The sequence below is a fragment of the Vitis riparia genome, chromosome 12, assembly GCF_004353265.1.
Source record: "Vitis riparia cultivar Riparia Gloire de Montpellier isolate 1030 chromosome 12, EGFV_Vit.rip_1.0, whole genome shotgun sequence".
Classification (NCBI taxonomy): domain Eukaryota; kingdom Viridiplantae; phylum Streptophyta; class Magnoliopsida; order Vitales; family Vitaceae; genus Vitis; species Vitis riparia.
In genome coordinates this window covers 18,180,371-18,200,182 of record NC_048442.1, presented here as the reverse complement: position 1 = coordinate 18,200,182, position 19,812 = coordinate 18,180,371, and the positions used below count along the sequence as shown (strand labels likewise).

Genomic DNA, 19,812 nt, shown 5'->3' with positions numbered 1-19,812 from the left:
CTTGGTTAAGCCTAACAGCAATCAATTGCTTGACCAAAATCTGTATTCCAATTCAGGGATAATGCTGATGGGTTTTTGTTGTTAGATTGCTTCTCACTAACCTAATTGGCAGACTAAAAGTCTTGTTCAGTTGTTACAGAGGAAACCTCAACACATGGTTTGTCCTTACTGGTTATTCTTCAAATTTTATGGCATATGCTGTCACAGCCAGTTCACGTATAGGGAAATATGGGAAAGAAAGGTCCGATATGGTTGAACACAAATCAAGGGCGTGTCCTTTTGCTAGCATATGCAACTCATGAACCAAATAAACTGAGCGGTTAATGGACTACATGAGAGTATTTTATATTGATGGTATTGCAGCATTTTTGGCTATATAAGCATTATCTCTTTAATTAAAATTAACTAGACGAAGTAATAGTGTAGACTATTCAGTAAGTTCAGTGGATACAGTTATCAAATAGTGTCCCTGTAATTGAAAGTTAGGTCATATCAGAAACTACAGCGTAGACTATCCAGTAAGTTCGCTAGATGAAGTCTAATTCCGGGTGGTGTAGAACAGGAGAAGAACTTGAGAAATCAGCAGGCCAGGCCCTGGAGCAGCATAACTAACACTTTTTTTCACTTAGGAGGCCTATAATTACTTGGCATCATATGATTTAACTGCCCTGATTGAGGTCCATCTAGCTGCATCGATGAGTAGTTCTTCCTGGGGTAGGATGATTGGGCTGCTGAACCCATAGGTGCAGGAGCATAAGGGAGTGAACCAACATGGTAAGAGTCAGAACCTTGATTAGGTAAAATGCACCCTTGAGATGGAAGATCATGGTTTTGTCTGTTGAGCAGGAGGTGTGTGCTTGTATTTGTCTCAGACCTTTGCTTATCTGGCTCATTTTTGTAAGATGCCCCAACAGAAGTACCGACACCAGGATTGATGTGCCCATGAAACTGATTATGACTATTGAAACCAATATTGGCTCGGGTTGACAGTTTATGAGTTTCTCTGGGAAATGGTTGTTGATTCATCAAAATTTGTCCATCAGTGTCACTTGAAATACCGGCCCTGATTCCCACATAATTTTTTTTAAACCCCAACTTATTTCCCGAGAGCCTTCTCTGGAGATTTCCAAAGCCAATTTTTCCAACTTCAACTGCTTCATATGCCTTGTCCTCCAACAAACTTTGGAAGTCTGTGCAGTCAAATGCAGAATTAACTGGAGATGATATTTCCATGTCAATGCACATTCCATCAACTTTAGGCTCTGTCTCACTGTTGCCACTTTGCTCTATTGATGTCACAATCCGGTCTACATCCTCCTTTCCTTCACATTTCTTCTTTAGTCTCTCAATAGAAGGTCCCATGTCACACTCATCTTTCTTCAAAACTTCACTGCTTCTGTTACTGGAAGAAGGACCAAAAAACAACATCCCAGTACCTTCAGGTTCACTTTCATCATTATCTTCAGGAACATTGTCCAAGATGCTGGAGATATCACCATAGTCATTCATTAGATTGGAGAAATCACCATAACAGTCATGATTCTCCTCCATTAGATAATTTGAGACTTCTCTTTCAACATTATTGCCTTTCACAAGAAAGTCCTTTTGCTCTATGGATATGTGGCCACACTTTTGAGCCACTGCCTTGTGCCTAGAAGTCCAGTCAGGGCGACTCCAAAGATAGAGCAATGGCGGCAGTAAGTTCCATTGCTCTAATTGCTTGTCATGCATGTCAACAGATCCAGGCAGGTAAAATGACTGAAAAGAATAAGAATAAATGGAGCATTTCAGAGGTTCATTTTACATCTAGTAAGGTTAATAAGAATTACTGCTTCCCCATGTACCTTTCCTGATAGTATATCTTCATCCTCCCATATTAAATCATATGCAGAGTCTTTTTCATCAAGTCTGGTAAAAATGGAAAAGAAATGTGTGAGACAGACACCCAACTAAAAGCATATGCAGATACTTTTTCATCAAGTCTAATTAAGCAGAGAAGAAATGTGCCCCCACATGTTTGCTTGCATGTGTTTGTAAGAGAGAGAACATGAATCATTTACCTTTTGGTTTCCTTTGGAACGATAAGAATAAGGAGCTTTGGTCTAAAACTTAGTGCCTTGTCAATGAACTTGTTGGCAAGAGATGCTTTGACCCCAAAGGGAGGATTAAGCCCCATGATCTTCTCACAAAGCAATACAAATAAAAAAGGTGATGCTTCTGCAGATGGGTTTGGAGATACAAGCATCTGATTGATTCAATGACAAATCTATAATCTCTTACCAGTTGAGATCCTGCAGGTAGTTCATCTAAATGAATGCTCATCCAATCTCTCTTCTCGAAACTGAAATCATTCTGCAAAAATGAATCCTTGAGAATAAGGAAAAACATAGCAGTGAGAAAATGAGAGGGGAGGAAACAACATGCCAGGAGATTTTAAGCACATCCCAGGTAAAGGACTTCCATGCTTTTCTATTATTGTTTAATGGAGAATAAAACACCAAATTAATGACGTAAAACAATGGTAACAACAAATGCCTTGGCATGCAAAGATGATAGGAAAAACCCTAAATTAGACTGTTTACTTGCCCCCCTTTTGGGCATCAATTCTGAGTTTTCAGTAACCCGTTGATCAAAATCAGGCCATGTTGGGAGCAGAATTGCCCAAGTTGTGTCTTCAAGGATCAATCTTTTTTCCCTCTTACAGAAGGCAAAACGCTAAAATACAATAATACAGTAGATGAATTCCTTCCTGAATTTGGAATAATCATTTTTACACAAACAAATAAGAATTGAAATTGACACCATTTGCACCCTCCCCCAGGATAATAAGATTACATCTGTAGCACATTGAGATTGAAGAATATACAAAAATAAAGCATACACATGCCAACAAAATTTATTAAGAAAAAAATATAGTTTCAGTCAACAGATTAACAAACTGCCATCAGAATATAGGCCCAGCAAATTACCAATATAAGACTGAATATTTACCTTGGGTTGAATAAGATCATAATTTTTAAATGAGCAGCTCTTTCCCACTTTGTCAAGCTTTTCTTTCATCAAGCAACTAAAATCATTTGAACCACAGCAGAAGTCCACTATCTGTGCAAGTAATGCACCATAAATCATATAAGAAACATATGATTATAACAAAGTTGATAATTATAAAAAGAAAAAGAAAAAAAGAATAACACCACAATCACCAACAACAACAATGGTAAATGTTAATTTAAGCCATGCATTACTTAAAAAAATAAAAAAAATCAGAGTTGAATAAGAAAAATGTACTTGGAAACTAGAAGATTGGTGCATAATGATACTGATAAAACCAGAGTTACATAAGAGATTCTAAACAGATATGAAAGTAACTTGGCAATTATTTATTTATTGGAGAAAAAACCAAAAGTGAGAAAACTTATCTGAGTATATAGAAATTTGGAAATGTACATATCCAATAAAAAAAAACTAAATGTGCACTGCAATACAAGCTCATCAATCAGTTTGGTGTTTTAATGAAAATGAAACCTATATTCCAAGATGTTTCATATAAGCTTATGACAGAAGTCATGATCTTGCAATTGAGAGAAAGAGGGAGAGGGAGATGATCAAGCTGAAGAGTTTGATCAAATCACAGCTGGCCCCTTTAATTGTGGGTCAAAAACTTTAGTTGGAGATCTCAAACTTGTACAATCATGTTCACACAGTCCTAATCTTTGACACAGTTATCCAGCATACCACTTGTTTATCTTCCATAACATGTTTCAAACTTGATTCAATCATGTTCACTCAGTCCTAATTTTTAATCCCCTTGAGCTAACTAAGAATCATAAAAATAAAAGAGCACCTAACAAAAAGGGGCACAACCCAAGTATGCAGTATGCATACAGAGAACCACATAGGAGAAGAGAATGAAAAGAGGATCAAAACATAAAGAAAAGCAACACCCAATCCAAAGTTCAAACCATTACTAAAATCCAACAAAGCGCATATCAAAAACAACTAATGAAATCCAACAAAGAACAATTCACAAGCCCTAAGGGAACTAAGACCAATCCAAAAGTGATTTGATGAAGCACTCCTCCTTCAATCTCAAGTCAGAAAGCCCCTCTACTTAAAGTCTCATTCTGCTGACTCCAAATGCACCAAAACAAGCAAAAAAGAGCCATCCTCCACACCTTCCTACTCTGCCTATCCAGAACTGCACACCCCATCCGTGTGGAAGATACTTAGGAGACCATGGGAATACCCACTGAACTCCAAATAAAGTGAGCAAGACATCCAAAATAACTGGCCTTTACACAATGAATAAGAATGTGGTTTGCTGTCTCCCTGCCAGCTTTGGAATTTGGATAAGTTACACCTGTTTACAAATGCCCCCTACACAGCTCTATACACACATACACACAAAAGAAAGAAAAAGACCATGTCTTCAGAGGAGCACTTGACTCCATGCTTCCTTTACAGTAACCCGAATCTCACATTCAGGAAATAAGGAATTATAAAAGGACTTAACCAAGAATCATCCCTCTTTTACTCCTGAGCACAAGCTTGTCCTTTCCCTCTCCTTGAAAAAGCACAACATGAGCGCATTCCCGGAAGCAACCCACTGACTCTACCTCCCAATCATGACAGATCTTCTGAATACAAGGATTATAATGCCCTGAGCCTCCATCCATCACCCACAAGTCTGTCACTCTAGCATTTTTAAATGTGGCAACGTAAAAAAGAGTAGGAAATATCTTTCAGCAGCCTCTCCCCACTCTGTCTGTCTGTCCAATACTTAGTCTTCTCATCCCCCTTTCCAGAGATCAACTCCAAAGACTTCCCCACTTATCTAGTGCACCAACTGCCATCATTTCATCTAACCTATTTCTCCACAGGTTGTCTTGTTCCTCGGTGAATCTTTAATCATTCAAATTTTTTTCAGTTACTCCTAATCAAATTATATCTCTTTTTTTTTTCTTTCTTATTTTAACAAATTTTTTCATGAAAGAACCTTTTGAGAAATCCTTTCAACATCATCTGTAAGTTTGTAACATTCTTCAAGGTCCATTTCTTTTAGCAGAGGTTACTTTGAAATTCATTTTAATTTTCTTCATCTACAATCATAGTTTTCTTGAATTAATGTTAGTTTGTCTATTAAAAATCATTAGTTGCTTACATTCATTGTGTAATATTTACTAAAAGAAATTACTGAAAATATTTATTGAAAAAGTATTAAGTTAGAAACTGTTGACAAATAAAAATAAATAAATAAATAAAGGAAGAAAGACAAGATAGGAAAACTTTATTCGAGGTCTAACTATCGAGCACTTGAAATTTTCCATTGATATTCGATTTGACCATTTTTTTGAAATATACATTGCATCATTTGAGTAAAAGGTTGTTCCATGTTAGCATGCTGATGTGGTACGACAGAAGTAGTGGAAACTCATTCTTAGAATGGTGGGTTACACTAGAAGGCACACTTACTATATTTTATCATATAGTTAAATAGGAGAAGCAAAAAGAACAAGAACAGTTCTCACCATATCACCATGTTGCACATACCAATGGAGCCTATCAACAACCTGCTTATTAGAAAATCATGCCATTAGGCTCAACCTATGATTTATTGAGTGACTATCTAAATCAAAATATCAATGAAGTATTATGGATCTAAAAAAAAATGATATAATTATATGATAGATCAAACTATAATCAAAATAACAAGAATAAACTTCAGAATCAGTTTCAGGGGTAATGAACAGCACAGGTTCGTCACTTATCTAGCAGTAGTTCTTCCAGAAGCATACATGAAAAATTAGTAACAGGGCATGGATTCACAAGAGAAGTTACTGATAATAAAAGGTAGTCGTTTTCACTGGTTGGAAATTCCAGATGGAGAGATGGTGATTGATCATATCTTGTCTTTATACGCAATTTTTAAAAGCCATATTTTCCAATAGTGTGCCTGTTTGAGATGGACTTCAATAATAGTTCAAAAATGATCCACTTCAACACCATCTTTCTGCTATCAGGATGCATGTGGAAATATGACTTAAGGTCAACTTCGTGGAAGGAGGATCCTGCTGCTATGGTAACTAGAAAATTTGAAATTTGTTCTAAACTTCTTTTTTGTCAGGCGTGGGGCGTGGGAGCCCCTTTAAGGTATTCAATGAATGAAACAAAGTTTCTCTCAGCATAACAAATGATATTGACCCAGATTTCTCATGTCTTGAGCCTGTGGCATTTGAGAGTGGCTGTTTTCAACCACACTAATAGAATTACACACCATTTCATCAAAAATAATCATAATCCAAAGGTCATGCTTATAGTTTTTGAGCTGAGCAGGAAGCCCTTTTCACTGGCAATGGATATATTCTCTTCTAGTTTAGTTTTTAGAAGGCAACAGATCTTGAAATTCAGCCTCTTGGGTACGTGGCTTTCTGGTAGAGGCCATTTACTCAATATCAAAACCAATTGTTTAAAGTAAAACATAAGAAGTGATCTTACCTCCCTAAGTTTCTCCACTTTTGTGAAATGACGGCCAAAGGATGTGTAACGCATGCCATGCAGAAAAGGTGCAAGGTAAACTTTTAGCTTTCTCTACAGAATGAAAGCAAGCGATCAGTAATCTGATAAAGTATGTTTTACGCAACTTTTTAACAGCTACAGAAATCAGCTAAATAACTAGTTTTGCTGGACTTGAGTGATAGTTATCATTCTGCTTATTATATATATAATTAGTTTTGCTTCTTGTAAGTTCAACAAAGTAGTAAGCATGTAACTGAATTGTAGATGATCAGTAAATCACATGTTAAATCCTAACATATTGGAGTTACTTCTGATGCAGAGATTTGAGCAAATAGACAGTACAATTCATCAACAGAAATCCTTCTGCAGGATGCCACAATATATTCCTTGTACAGAGGCAAATGAAAATATCTAGTGCAATATAAGAAGAGGTTCACAAGATCATAAAGCATAAGAAAGTACTAAAGCTTAATCATCTAAGATCACAACAGAAGTACTAATTGAAACAAGGCAAAAGTAAAATGGAGCAGCAAAACTACAACATGAAGTGTATATCACATCATTAAAAGCCAATTCTAGTCCTGATATTAGAATAACTTCACATTATATGGGCTCTAACCTTCCATCTCATAATCTGATTGAGAACCTCAGGTTCACAAACAGCTTTAGCATCTTCAATGCTACATCCCTTTTCTAACTTCTCTAAGGCTGTCCGAATGGCCTGCAAATACATGCATGTATATAAAAAAGCAAGTCATAAACACATACAATAAAACCTTGCGAGTTCAATGGATGTCATTATCTGCAACCATTTTCAACATGCAATCAGAAAGTAAGATATACCTTGACAGAAACCTCCACCTTTCCTTGCGTAATGGTGCTGTCCAGTACATTTTTTGAGTATGAACATAAGACTTTCTGCTTTTCTCTGAATTCTTCCAAACTAAAGGAAGAAGTGGTACTTTTCATTAAATCAACTATTCTGTGTAGCAAGAGATAGGATTCAAATGTTATGAACACTCCCAGTGAAATGCAAAAGATTTTAGAATCAAAATTTTCAAGAAAAGCACTAAAGCAACAACAAAAAAAAGAAAGAAAGGAAAAGGCATCAATGTGCAAGCACATCACCGTGTTTCCAATTCAGCATCCATCAAAGGTTGTGAGCTGCTTGCCCTCTTCATTGAAAGCTTAAGTGATGTGATCTTCTCCACTTTACTTGGGATATTCTGCTGCTTAGGCTTAATATTATAGTTTCTCAAGGATGACTGGGTTCCCTTTACTGCAACAGACGCGCATATTTTGACTGGGACAGACTTGACATTGTCCCTCAAAAACTTTTTAGTTGCATCATTAATTTTCTGTTTGGTTGGGGGATCAAAACCTTGGCTGGAACATCTTTTCTCAAATATTTTCGTAGAACCAACATCTTTAACAACTCTATGAACCTCCAACTTTGTCATCTTTACTGCAGTGCTTTCTGCTGGGAAAATTTCAGAAACTATGTTTCTTTTCTTTGACATAACTTTCTCATTGCTTGATGGTAGCTCTGAAACATGTTTCTTCCCTTTACTTTCAGGATCAGGAAATCTTATGTGGTTTCTTTCGGGAGTTCGAAGTTTTCTGTTTATCTTATGCTCCCTAGCCAACACAATAAGTAATCCATAATACATTAAGTGTGCAGAAGACAAGTTTAAAAGAATATAATCACTTAATTATAAACTTACATGCAATATATCAAGATCCGATTTGGCAACAGACCAATCCAAGCCCTTTGCATGATATTTTCATTATAGATACATTCAAAAGAAATATTCCTGCAAAAAAGTGACTAAAGCATCACAATGTGGACATCAAAACTTCTTTCCATGAATTGACACTGAATTCTAACCCAATAAACTATTGGAAAACCAAATAAAGGCATTAAACAATTAGGGACTACCCGGGTAAACATTTTCTGTGGTATGCCTTAGGACAGCGTCTACACAGCGCAAACTGCAAGTCATCAACCCCTTTATTTTCTCCTCTTTTGCAAACAAAACATTTGTGGAGAGGACATGTAAATGAGACCCCCCCAGCAATTTTATTTTGAAGTTGTTTTGCTAGAATGTTATTCATAGGGTGGAGCCGTTTCGCAACACAATCTGGATGATAAAACCGACCACAAGTTGCAGACTCACAACGGAAGACCTGGACAACATTGGTTTATGAAGTCTGAGTTACAGATACATAGTAAGATAGTTTATATGCTGGAAAAACACCTCAAATGTATGTTTAATGGAATATGCAGAGATAAAAGAGTACAAATTCATTTTCTTAATTATAATTTCAATTTTCAACTGTGATCCCAGAAAGCTAATTGAAGCCAGCTCAAATTCTGTTATCATGCTTCATATTCTGAGGGGAGAGATAAGAGAATGAATAACCTGATCCACATGGCAATTTTTAAGCAACTTAGTATCAATTTGAGGATTACTATAACTAGGGCTGCTGATGACACACAAGAAAGTACACCTAGAAAATTATTCTGGAAAGCTCTCACTGCAGTGTTGGGTAGATAAGCAATAATATTTCCTCAAAACAAATACTCTAATTGGTTATAAAGGAATTTATTATATGCTTCAGTTCCAAAGTATTAGCGTAGTATTAGATACAGGCGTCATCAAGTAGCATCGATGCAGTAAATTTTTCTTATCCTCCTTTGAAAGAAAATGGAATAAAGTTACAGAGTCAACTCAACAAGTGGTCCCAGCCAAGTTCAAATGACACTTTGTTGCTGAGTGGATTGGATGATCAAGGATGCAGCAATTCATAAGTACTAACTTACTGTCTTCAACTCAACCAATCATCATTAAGGCATGCTGGTTTCCCCGGCCATATAAAGAAAGAATCAACATCTAGGCATCAGTGAATGCCAAAGTGGGCACCTAAGATGACAAAATTGCTATACCTTTAAAATGAACTAATAGAAAAGGAAAAATAAAATAAATACGTACATAGAAGTCCTTCATGAGAAAGAAAACTGGCAATGAGAGAAAAGATACAAAGGAAAAGAAGAAAGAAACTAAAGAAACTAAAGAAATCAGATAATCAAAATGAGCATGTATTCTCCACAAAGTTTTGCAACATAATAGCACTCTCCTCACAGGATTGTCTAAATTTAGCCAATCTAGGGATCTGCACAATAAAGCAGGCCAAAATCCACACACATAGAGAGAAAGAAAAGGAAAACAATAGGATCTTATCTATCGATAACAATAATAATAATAATAATAATAACAAATAATAGCAACCCCTCAATATATCTGTTAAACAAATATAATAACCTCAACAAAACCCCACACCTAGGATTACCAAGATAGCATCCATCAAATTCAGCTTAGTCCCCTAGTGGGAATCTTAGAGCGTCCAATGGCTAATGAAGGGTGAGGAAGGACAATTCCAACCAAATCCAGCATATTCAAATCAAGAGGCATCCCAGCACGAACTTTGAAGTGGAAACCCACAAGAAATTGGTTACAAGACATCAGTATGGATAGTATGGATGCCAAAAGGATTGGTACTCAACTCATTGAAACATGTACTAGGAAGCTCATTCAAAAGAAGATGATGCAAATCCATGGAGTTAAACCTTTTAAAGGTCTGTGAACTGGGAAGAAGTGGGGGTTTAAGTTGCGTTTTTATATTAGAATTCAAGTGAGCAATTGTAGGTAAACCCAAACACTCATGTAATATGAACTCAGCCTCAGCACCTGTATCATTAAACATGAATTCAAATATTTTTTATACAGGCTCGTCAATTCAACCTGAGTAACCATGTCAACAGGTGATGACACAGGTGCTTGTTATATAGGTTTTGATATGCGGCTGAATTTATTGAGATTATCACAAGTAGCACATTTGAATTTTTAAGTTAAATGTTTATTACTACTTTCTTTTTTTCGTTAATGATGCGATGCAGATGATTGATATAACTTTTTACTTAGTGTGCAATGAGTTACTATTAAGAGTAATGGGGCAGCTGTTTGTAGCTCAAAACTATCAGTACTGCTCTAACTTCTGGATTTGGAATTTTTATTATGTTGTGTAAGTAATTAGGATTATAAGGAGACTTTTGATTGATAATGAAATTTTCAGATTTCTATGATCTTTTTGAGATTATTTTAGGTTTCCTTCAGTTAGCAGCCTATAAGGATTTTTCCTTGTTTCCCTCAAACTGAGCCTTCAAGAGACATCAGATATGTTTTTATTTTATAGAATTCCTGATCAAGGAGGTTCAAAAGTGTTGCATAAAAATGGCAGCTAAGATGAAAGCAGAGCACAAAAGTTTTAAATCAACTAAAAGATGCTGTTACATACTGTTTGTCCTACTAAAAATAGAAGAGAAAAACAGTAATAAAAAACATATCAAGGTAGTATTGCAAGAAATGAATATACAATTCTAGGTTACCAGTCATGCATCTACTTCCATGATAAGTTCATGCCTGCACCTTCCATAATGTGTTTAAATTCTTTTGAGCTTAAAGGTAAAACATGGTATAACATAAGACAACAAGGTGGGAGGAACTCTTGGAAATTGCATTACATGCCTTTTGAAGAAGCTCAAATTGTAGCTGACTTACTATAGTTGTGTTGAAGTTCTCAATGGACAATTTTTTAATAACATGTAACCCACTGATATTAATCAATTAAAAGTTTCTAAATCAACAAAAAGGAAGGAAAATTCAATACAATTTCTGAAAATGATTTAAAATAAACAGAACATTCATACTTCTGCACCAGATGACTCATTAGAAGATCCCAACATGCCACAAACAAAGCATTGATGCTGCTGATATTGACAATTCTTACAAAGAAAATTCTGAATTGCCTGCAAATAACCAAACAATGCTCCAAAGGTGAAAACCATTAGGAATTTAGACCGAAATAAACAAATCCAAAAGAAAGACAAACTAAAAAAAGAAAAGAAAAGAAAAGAAAATAGTTGCTTCCTGTTAATCAAAAGAGAGGTTCATACTTCAACTTGAGCATCAGAAAACCCAAGAGATTCACAAAAGGATTCAGTTCCAGCATCTACAGTTGCATGAAAAGATCTTAAGCACCTTCCTTCACAACTGCATTAAATAACAAAAAACATAAGTAAAAAAGAAGTTGAGAAAATAGTGTTTGGATGAGCAACTAACAAATGTTAAGCTTCAAAGTTCCTCAGGATCATAGAGAAAATAAGAAAATATTCTTTTTAATAAGAAACAACTCTTTATTAGAGGGAAAAAAGCATGCAGGCACAGGAATTCTCCTAACAGAAGCAAAAAGGATTTTGATAGTCTTTTTGCTTTATTTATTATTTTATTTGCCTTGCTTGCATATCAAAAAATGCAAAAAGAAAAAATAAGGAAAGAAAAAAAATCACCAAAATTCAGGACAGCGAACAACTACAAATCACCACCAAGCCCAAAATAGTAGGGGCTTGAAGCATCCAGCATGTTATTCCAAATGATGCCTAAATTCCAACAATGTCTCCTTATCTCCTCTACCAATAGGAGACACTTGCAGAGTTGCATTCCAAAGATGAAACCTTTATCGTTGGCTTCTTAAGAATCCACAAGAAAGCAAAAGAGAAAAAATAAAATTTCTATTTTAATCACCACATTCCATCCAACCAACCTAAATAGAAAAAATAAATGATAAATCCCAAGCTCTTAATAATAAGCATAAATGGTATGTTAATAGAAAAAGGGAAAACAAATAAGGATAAAAAATCTTCTGGAGCCAAAACAATAAACTAACAAAACCAACACAAATGAAAGCTGGGAGCAAAAATATCCCTACAAGTACCTCCAACCCATTTGTCCTCTGTTTCTAAGAAAGCAACCATCATAGCTTAATTTCCAGGAATTGGGAGGCAGTTAGTATGCCACCCAGCACTGGACAATTGAGAAAACAGATAGGAAGCACAGCTGTTCTAATCTCTTATGATATTTAGTAATAGAAAAGCCTTCTGAAGTCATAACTCATAGGTAACTCAGGTGCCCAAAATGAAGAAATTTCCTAGGTTTTTCCTGGATAGGACCAAGAGAAGAGAAAGAATCATAAATAAAATCCACTGATTCCTTTCCTCCCAAATAGCCAATGCTGATGCCAGGATCTCTCCATTCCATATCATCTTACAACTTTCAAATAACACATTCAGAGAGAGTTTCACTTTTCCCATTTCAGAGTTTATCATATGTAGCAATCACTTATCACCTCTGGAGGCAGATACCTGAATTAGGATGGATAACCTACTGACCTGCTTTAATAGTCCATGCATAAATGAAGTGTAAAAGAAAACACACAGGGTGGGAAAATACATACGAAAATATTAAAAAGGAAAAAAAAAACGACCTATAAGAAAATGGGGGAAAAAAAAAAACCCATACCATAGAAGTTCACCGCCATTGTCACAAATTGCACAAACAGAATCAAACAGTTCATCATTGTCTTCGTCATTTTCTTCATCTTCATCATTGTCATCCCGGTCATCTATAAACGTATATCTCCTCATTGTGTGAACATCCTGTTAAACTGAGTACATTTAATTTCATGAAATACAGCTTGAATATTTAAGCTAAAATGTAAGAAGAAAACATCAGTATGTTCATTTTAGTTCACTTTAGACGTAAGCAGTTGTGGTTTCTGAAGGAATGAGATTAATCAGCATTCCTGAGATTTATGGAACAGGCCTATTGAAGTTAGTCTTCTTTCTATTCTCAAGGATAAAGGGATGCCGCAACTTGAAGGAGTGAACAAAACAATAAAAAGGAGAGAGAAAGAAGAAACTGGAGCTGGATGAGCACAAAAAGCTAGAAGAAAACTTTTGACATTTGCTTTCGAGGTCACGGCGGAGGCGCTAGGGTTTCAATGACTGAGAGAAGTGGACGAGGCACTTTCTTTCTAGGGTTTGAAAAGGAGGAAGTAGGCTGACTCCTTAGTCCTTAAGCACTCCGGATTATAGAGATTGAAAATGGCCGTTGATCGCTCGAAGGCTAGATTGTGTCAGTGGAGATGAAGGAGAATGCCACTTTACCAGCTTTGATGGAGATGAAGTATGGGTATGGCGCATGGATGTTTACAGGTTCAGACTTTCAGTTACACAGTTACAGTTTTCGAAAGTGAGGAAGAAAGGTGAGCTGGAAGAACTGAGTTGACTCGAAGGCAAGACGACTGAAAAAGCCAAGAAGGGGCTCCCATTGAAGACGCCTGCCCCACACACTATCTCTATCAAATTTTAGCGGGCCAGAAAGGACACGTGGCAAAAAATTAGAATCAGGTGGAAGACAACTGGCCCCCACTAAACCGTAGGTCAATTTTAAATGGAGAATTTCATCCCTTCCTTAGGGACCAAACAGAGGTAAGAAAAATTCTGAACATGGTCAAAGGCTTCAGGATCAAGCCCGAAGACAAAGCCCAGTGTTTTGAGAGCCCAAACTAATCCAACTTTAGTTGGGAATCAGGCCTTAAAATTTATAAACGAAGCAGCCCATAAACAAGTCCGACCCGGGAGTAAAATTCATTAAAGGGATGATAGGACTTTGGGTCAGGCCCAAGGGGCAGCACAAATGTTTTGAAGTCCCAAAACCGAAGCAAAATTACGAGAGACTTTGAGGCTTAGAGCAATCTCATTCAAAATAAGCCCATCTCGAAGAACAGCCTTCCACAGCCCCACTCAATCTCTCTCCTCGGTTCCAGTTTCAGTTTTGATGGGAATAATTCTTAAGGCTATATTTGGTTTAATAGGAGGGAAAGAGAAAGAAAATAAAAATAAATAAATTTAAAGTTAATAATCATTTTTATATCTTATTTTAAATTTATTTTTGTTTAAGTATTTGTTTTAAATAGTTTGTCACTGATTTGTTTTTATTCCCTGATAAAAGACGTGTTGTTTAGTTTGATTTATTCTTTAGTCATATACTAGGTTTGTGAGATTGTTAAATATGAGTTACTTTTGATTCTATTTGAGTTGTCTTTATAAGGTTATTTATAAGCCAGTAAGTTATTTATTCAATCAATAAGATATTCTCTTTTTTCTTACTTTTTATAAGAGTCACATCAATGGGCCTATCAAAACTTGAGAAGCATCAATCGTCTAAGTGTGTAACGGTAAGGATGGCAACTAGAAATAACTTTGTGCAACCAACAATTTTAAAGCTTGATAGACACTATGATCACATGTATGCTCATGGAGAATTTTCTACACTCAAAAGGAATATTGTTGGAGCTTGATAGAACAAGAGATCCCTACAATAGAAGCCGAGGCAAAACTCACTGAATAACAAAAGAAAGTAATTGAAAATGCAAAACTAAAGGATTTGAAGGCTAAAAATTATCTCTTCCAAATCATTAATTGATCAGTCCTAGAGACCATTCTGAATAAGGATATAACAAAGAGCATTTGGGACTCTTTGAAGCAGAAGTACCAAGGGACGACATGGGTGCAACGTGCACAAAGACAGGCTCTTCGAAAGGAATTTGAGGTGTTTAAGGGCAATCTATGAATGAGTACTTTGCTCGAATGTTAAGAAGTCTATGTATTGAAAAGTAAGAAAATGAAGAATATCTTATTGATTGAATAAATAACTTACTGTCTTATAAATAACGATAACTTACTAGAATTGTTGAACGTGGGTTTCTTTCAGTTCTATTTGAATTATTTTTATAAGGTTATTTATAAGTTAATAAGTTATTTATTCAATCACTAAGATATTCTCCCTTTTCTTGGTTTTCAATACATAGATTTATTAACAATTTTATTTTTTTTAAGTCTTTTATATAAGGACTAAATAATTTGAAATACATGAGTTTCAAATTAATTTTTTATAGTAAAATCAAATAGGAAGAAATCATTTTTCTTTTTCTTTTTTTTTTTCTATACTTTCCTAAAATCAAAAATCAAACATTCCCTTAAAGTTATGTTTGGTTTCTAGAAAATTTGAGGGGAAAAAATAGTGAGCAAAAGTGTAAGGAAATAAGAGGTAAAGGAAAATAAAAAATAGATTCAAAATTAATAAATTATTTTTGTATATTTCTTTAAAATCATTTTACTTGTTTTCCTCCATTATTTAAAGATTAAAGTTAAAAGTTATGTTTGGTTTTTGAAAACTACTAAGAAAAACAAAATTAAGAAAAATGATTTTCTTATATTAGTTGTACTATAGAAAATACCAAAGAAAATCAAATATAATTAAAATTAATTAAAATTTTATATATTTTAAAATTATTTAATATTTATATAAAAATATTAAAATAAGTGAAATAGGTTTGGAGCAACTTATAAAAATAATTTATCGACTTTAAATATATATTTTTAGTTTCTTTCACTTTTCCTTCCCTTCTACTTTTTCTCTTTATTTTCTTTCTCTCATATTTTCATTTACATTTTGCAGAAACCAAGCATAACTTAAATAATTTTAAAATGTATAAATTTCTAACTAATTTAATTATATTTGATTTTCTTTCATATTTTAAATAATAAAATCAAATATGAGAAAATCATTTTCCCATCATTTTTCATGCTTTTAACTAGAACTATGTAGGACTCGTTTAATACATAAGCCACAGGTGAAGCGTTAGCAACTTAGCACTGACCTCATAAAGAGCTGTCTCTCCACCAGTCTTCTCCGGAAGGTAAGTAAGCATACACTGTCCAAAAGGTTTAGCCTATCAAGACTGCAAATTACAGCACAAATACACACGCACCAAACTGAATTTTGCTGCCACATTTGCAACTGAATGCCCATGGAAGGAAGCAATAAATACTCCAACCCAAACAAGGGAGTTTGAGTATAATTGTAACAGAGTGGTATAGCCATGGATTCAGAGAATGAGAAACTATCCATCAAATTTCAATGGTTGTAAGGAAGAACAAACCTTAGACTTCAACAAATCTTCCTCTCTTTTCACAGCTTCTTGGATTAATGGCATGTGATCCAACAGATCATTCTCAGATGGTTCAAACTCATATGAGCTGCACAATACACAGCAGATTAGTATCGTCCTTGAGAACAAGCAACAGGGGAGAAGAAGATTCAAATTATAACATCAATATTTAGACCTGAAGGATTTCAGCAAGTGATTCCATGGGGATTTCCCAGATGCCTCTGGATTCCTTTTCACAAAGTGGAGCCAGGAAACAGTGACCAAAATTGTTCTGACTATGTTCTGAAAACTTTTCCTTGGACTCTGGAGTTCCATCCAATTTTTGTCCTTGGAAAGCACAAAAATCTCAGGCTCCACACTTGAGAGTTCGAACTTCCAAGCTATGACCTGTTTGTATATCTTCTGAAGCCCATCATAAACAGACCCCCGTAAAAATATCATCATTTTCAGGCCATCTGGATTCTCATCCTTACTCCATTGAAGGGGTAGAATGGAAAATGAAATGGGTTCGTCCCTGTAATCAACAAAATAGTAATCTCTGATACAATTTGGCAGAATCTCCCCCTCTTCATCTGAAGATGCCATTCAGCATTCACACCAAACTAGACCTTAAAAAAGAAACAAACAAAAAATGTAAATAGAATTCACAGTACTTGACAGTATTTAATCATAAGAGTCTCCAACACATGATCTGTTCATATCTTCAAGCAAGAATTGTAAAGGGTTCTTTCCCAAATGCCTATCTGGTGGAATTTCTGGCTTTGATTTTCTCATACTAATTTTCTGGGGCGATTTTGTTTCAATGTTTTAACAACAAAAAAAAAATGTTATTGGAAAGTGCTTCCAAATGGGTATTTAGAATACTTTTTTGCAGTGATTTTACAAAGTGTTTATAACATTTATAAGACTTAAAAAAATTTATGATTCAAGTATTATAAAAACTGAAATACTTTCTAAAATTACTACCAAACATTATCTAAATACACTCATGTTTCTTAATAACTTCATATTTTTCTAATTATATAGAGAAGATCAGGCTGAGAAATATAGAGAGTTTTGAGGTTGAACATCCTCATCTTATTAAGTTAGAAGCTTGAATTTCCTTTCCGTTGGCTTGGTTGCAGAGAATATGTAGGACAGAAAAGAAACAAGATTTGAACACAAGAATTCCAACCACACCCAACTCATCATTACCAGAAAAGACATCACAGGACGAAATTCGGAGACGAACAAAAACACAGAGTGTTCAGAGCTTAGAGTTCAAAAACAAACCATGAAGCGAAATCCGTGTATTTAAATTCAGAAGTGAAAAACTCAAATGGAAATGAAAACATGGCAACATACCAAACTCCAAATTAATTTCTTGCTTTTTCTTGAGAAAATTTGGTGAGGAAAAGAAAACCCTAGAGTGATTGAGAAAAAGGGCAATGGGGTAAGTGTGAGAAGATTGCCAGAAATGGAGAATCCGCCATAGTGAGGGACGAGTCATGGGAAATGAGTGTGTACGGAAGACGGACGGTTTTGGAAAAGTGCTATTGCCAGTAAAGGTTTTTTCTCCTTCCAGGTGAACACAGGTGGTTTGATGGGTGGGATCACTGGGATGAACGCGGGAAGGCGTGGCGGCAGGATTATGGAGTCTGGAAACAGCGCCTATCCAGCAGTTGTTGTCCCTCTCGGTACGAAAATGGAATTATTTTTGCTTTGTTTACCTTTCAAATAATTTCATGTTTTAAAACTTTAGAAAAAGATTGATTTCAAAGATTATTTCCGAACTACCTATTTTATTTTTCAAAAATGAATAATAATATTTTTAACAATTAATTAGAATATTTTGAAATTTTTCATAAATTTTAATATAATTGAAAACTATTATTAAATTATAAAGAATAAATAAAATATGGTTTTAATAAAGCTATAAATTATACTTCAAAAAAGTATATAATTATATTTTAAAATAATATGATTATTAATAATATTTTGTTTAAAATGAATAATTGTAATTCATTTTTGTAAATATGTAAATAAATTAATTTTTTTCATCATACATGTAGATATCCTCCTTAATTAATCACAGGGAATTATGGATCAATTTGGTCCAACAAAATTTCCAAATAATTTACTTAATTTTTAAATTTTAAATTATTTCTAAAAATTATTAATTTTGTTAAAGAATTCAATTTATATGTTGTTAGAAATTTGAGGCTAATCCAAACTATGGTAATCACCCTATAGGGGGGGGGGGGTAAATAGGGTGATGGTCTCTTTTTCCCAAATTTAAACTATGTAAAAATAAGAGACAATTATATGCAAATATATAATAAACAAAATAAACACAATTGCATATAATTTAAAAGAGTAAGGGAAGAGAGAGTGCAAACACAAGATTTATAGTGGTTCGGTGCAACCCGGCCTACATTCACTCTCCTCTAGCTTCAATCCCAAGCTTGAGGTTCCACTAATTCAAGGCTTCCAAACCAAGTCTTCAAGCAATACAATTGGATTATGGTTCCAATCCACCCTCTTGGACTTTTGGCTCCAAGCACCCTTTACACTTCTCAAGAGATACCACACTCTTGAAAAACTTCCTCTCAAGGATATACAAATAAAGATCTCACAAAATCCTAGTACAAAAGCTTTAAGCTCAAATGATACAAGAAACTAGGATTGAATGGTGCACTAATGATATGCAAGTTTTGGAACAATGGTATACTCAAAACACTTCTTCAAAGGCTCAAATATATTCAAGAAAGGTTTAGGAAGGTTAAGCTCAAGAAACAATGAAGATTGAAGCCTTTTTATAGAAGAAAAAAGTCAAACTAGCCGTTTGGGGTTCGATCGGTCGAGCTGGGGGTTGACCGGTTGACTAGCCGTTAGCATTTAATGCTTGGCAGGTGACCGTTGGGCCTCGACCGAACCTCGACCGGACGAGGTTCAACCTTGACCAGTTGAACAACCATTCTAGAAGAAAGAGAAAATTTTTGCATTTTTCGAACGGTCGACCGATTACTATTCATACCCCTCAACCGGTTGAGCTGGGGGTTAACCGGTTACTGTTCATCCGGTTCAACCGATTGAGCCATTTTTGGCTCAACACCCAACTTTTTTAACTTAAAACCTTTAAAACAAGTTTGGAAAATATTTGACACAAGGTTTTAATTGAAAACATGAAATCATCCAATTTTAAAAGGATTTAAAATGAATTAATTCTTGGATGATTTTTGTGCATAAGTAAAGAATGTAATGCATGAAAAAACCTAGTGCACCAACAACCTTACAAAGAGATCTTATGAAGCTTGGGTCTTGAAAATCACTTCTCTTTGAGGTGGTCTTCTTCTACATAATTTCTCTTTGGCTTGATATGTCTTTGTAATTGCCACTTTGGAA

The 19,812-nt window shown here is 34.9% G+C and overlaps 1 protein-coding gene across 3 annotated transcripts; it reads right to left on the bottom strand.

Moving 5' to 3' along the window:
- Positions 1-365: 365 nt before the first annotated feature.
- LOC117926179 (protein ENHANCED DOWNY MILDEW 2-like) lies at positions 366-17,858 on the bottom strand. 3 transcript variants are annotated; one of them, XM_034845257.1, is made up of 19 exons: positions 17,773-17,858; positions 16,604-17,036; positions 16,420-16,516; positions 16,138-16,191; positions 12,933-13,069; positions 11,531-11,627; positions 11,285-11,383; positions 8,456-8,703; positions 8,241-8,330; positions 7,645-8,154; positions 7,360-7,498; positions 7,136-7,237; positions 6,496-6,588; positions 5,529-5,570; positions 2,992-3,102; positions 2,281-2,352; positions 2,061-2,179; positions 1,845-1,908; positions 366-1,758 (listed from the first exon to the last, which is right to left on the bottom strand). In XM_034845257.1, the coding sequence occupies exons 2-19, from the start codon at positions 17,011-17,013 to the stop codon at positions 622-624; spliced, it is 3,621 nt and encodes a 1,206-aa protein (XP_034701148.1). In that variant the 5' UTR covers positions 17,014-17,036; positions 17,773-17,858; the 3' UTR covers positions 366-621. The 3 variants fall into 3 exon arrangements, with proteins under 3 accessions (XP_034701148.1, XP_034701149.1, XP_034701150.1); XM_034845258.1 differs by lacking the exons at positions 16,138-16,191; positions 16,420-16,516; positions 16,604-17,036; positions 17,773-17,858 and adding an exon at positions 13,580-13,710 and having other exon boundaries at positions 2,281-2,367; XM_034845259.1 differs by lacking the exons at positions 16,138-16,191; positions 16,420-16,516; positions 16,604-17,036; positions 17,773-17,858 and adding an exon at positions 13,165-13,404 and having other exon boundaries at positions 2,281-2,367.
- Between the last annotated feature and the right edge of the window lie 1,954 nt (positions 17,859-19,812).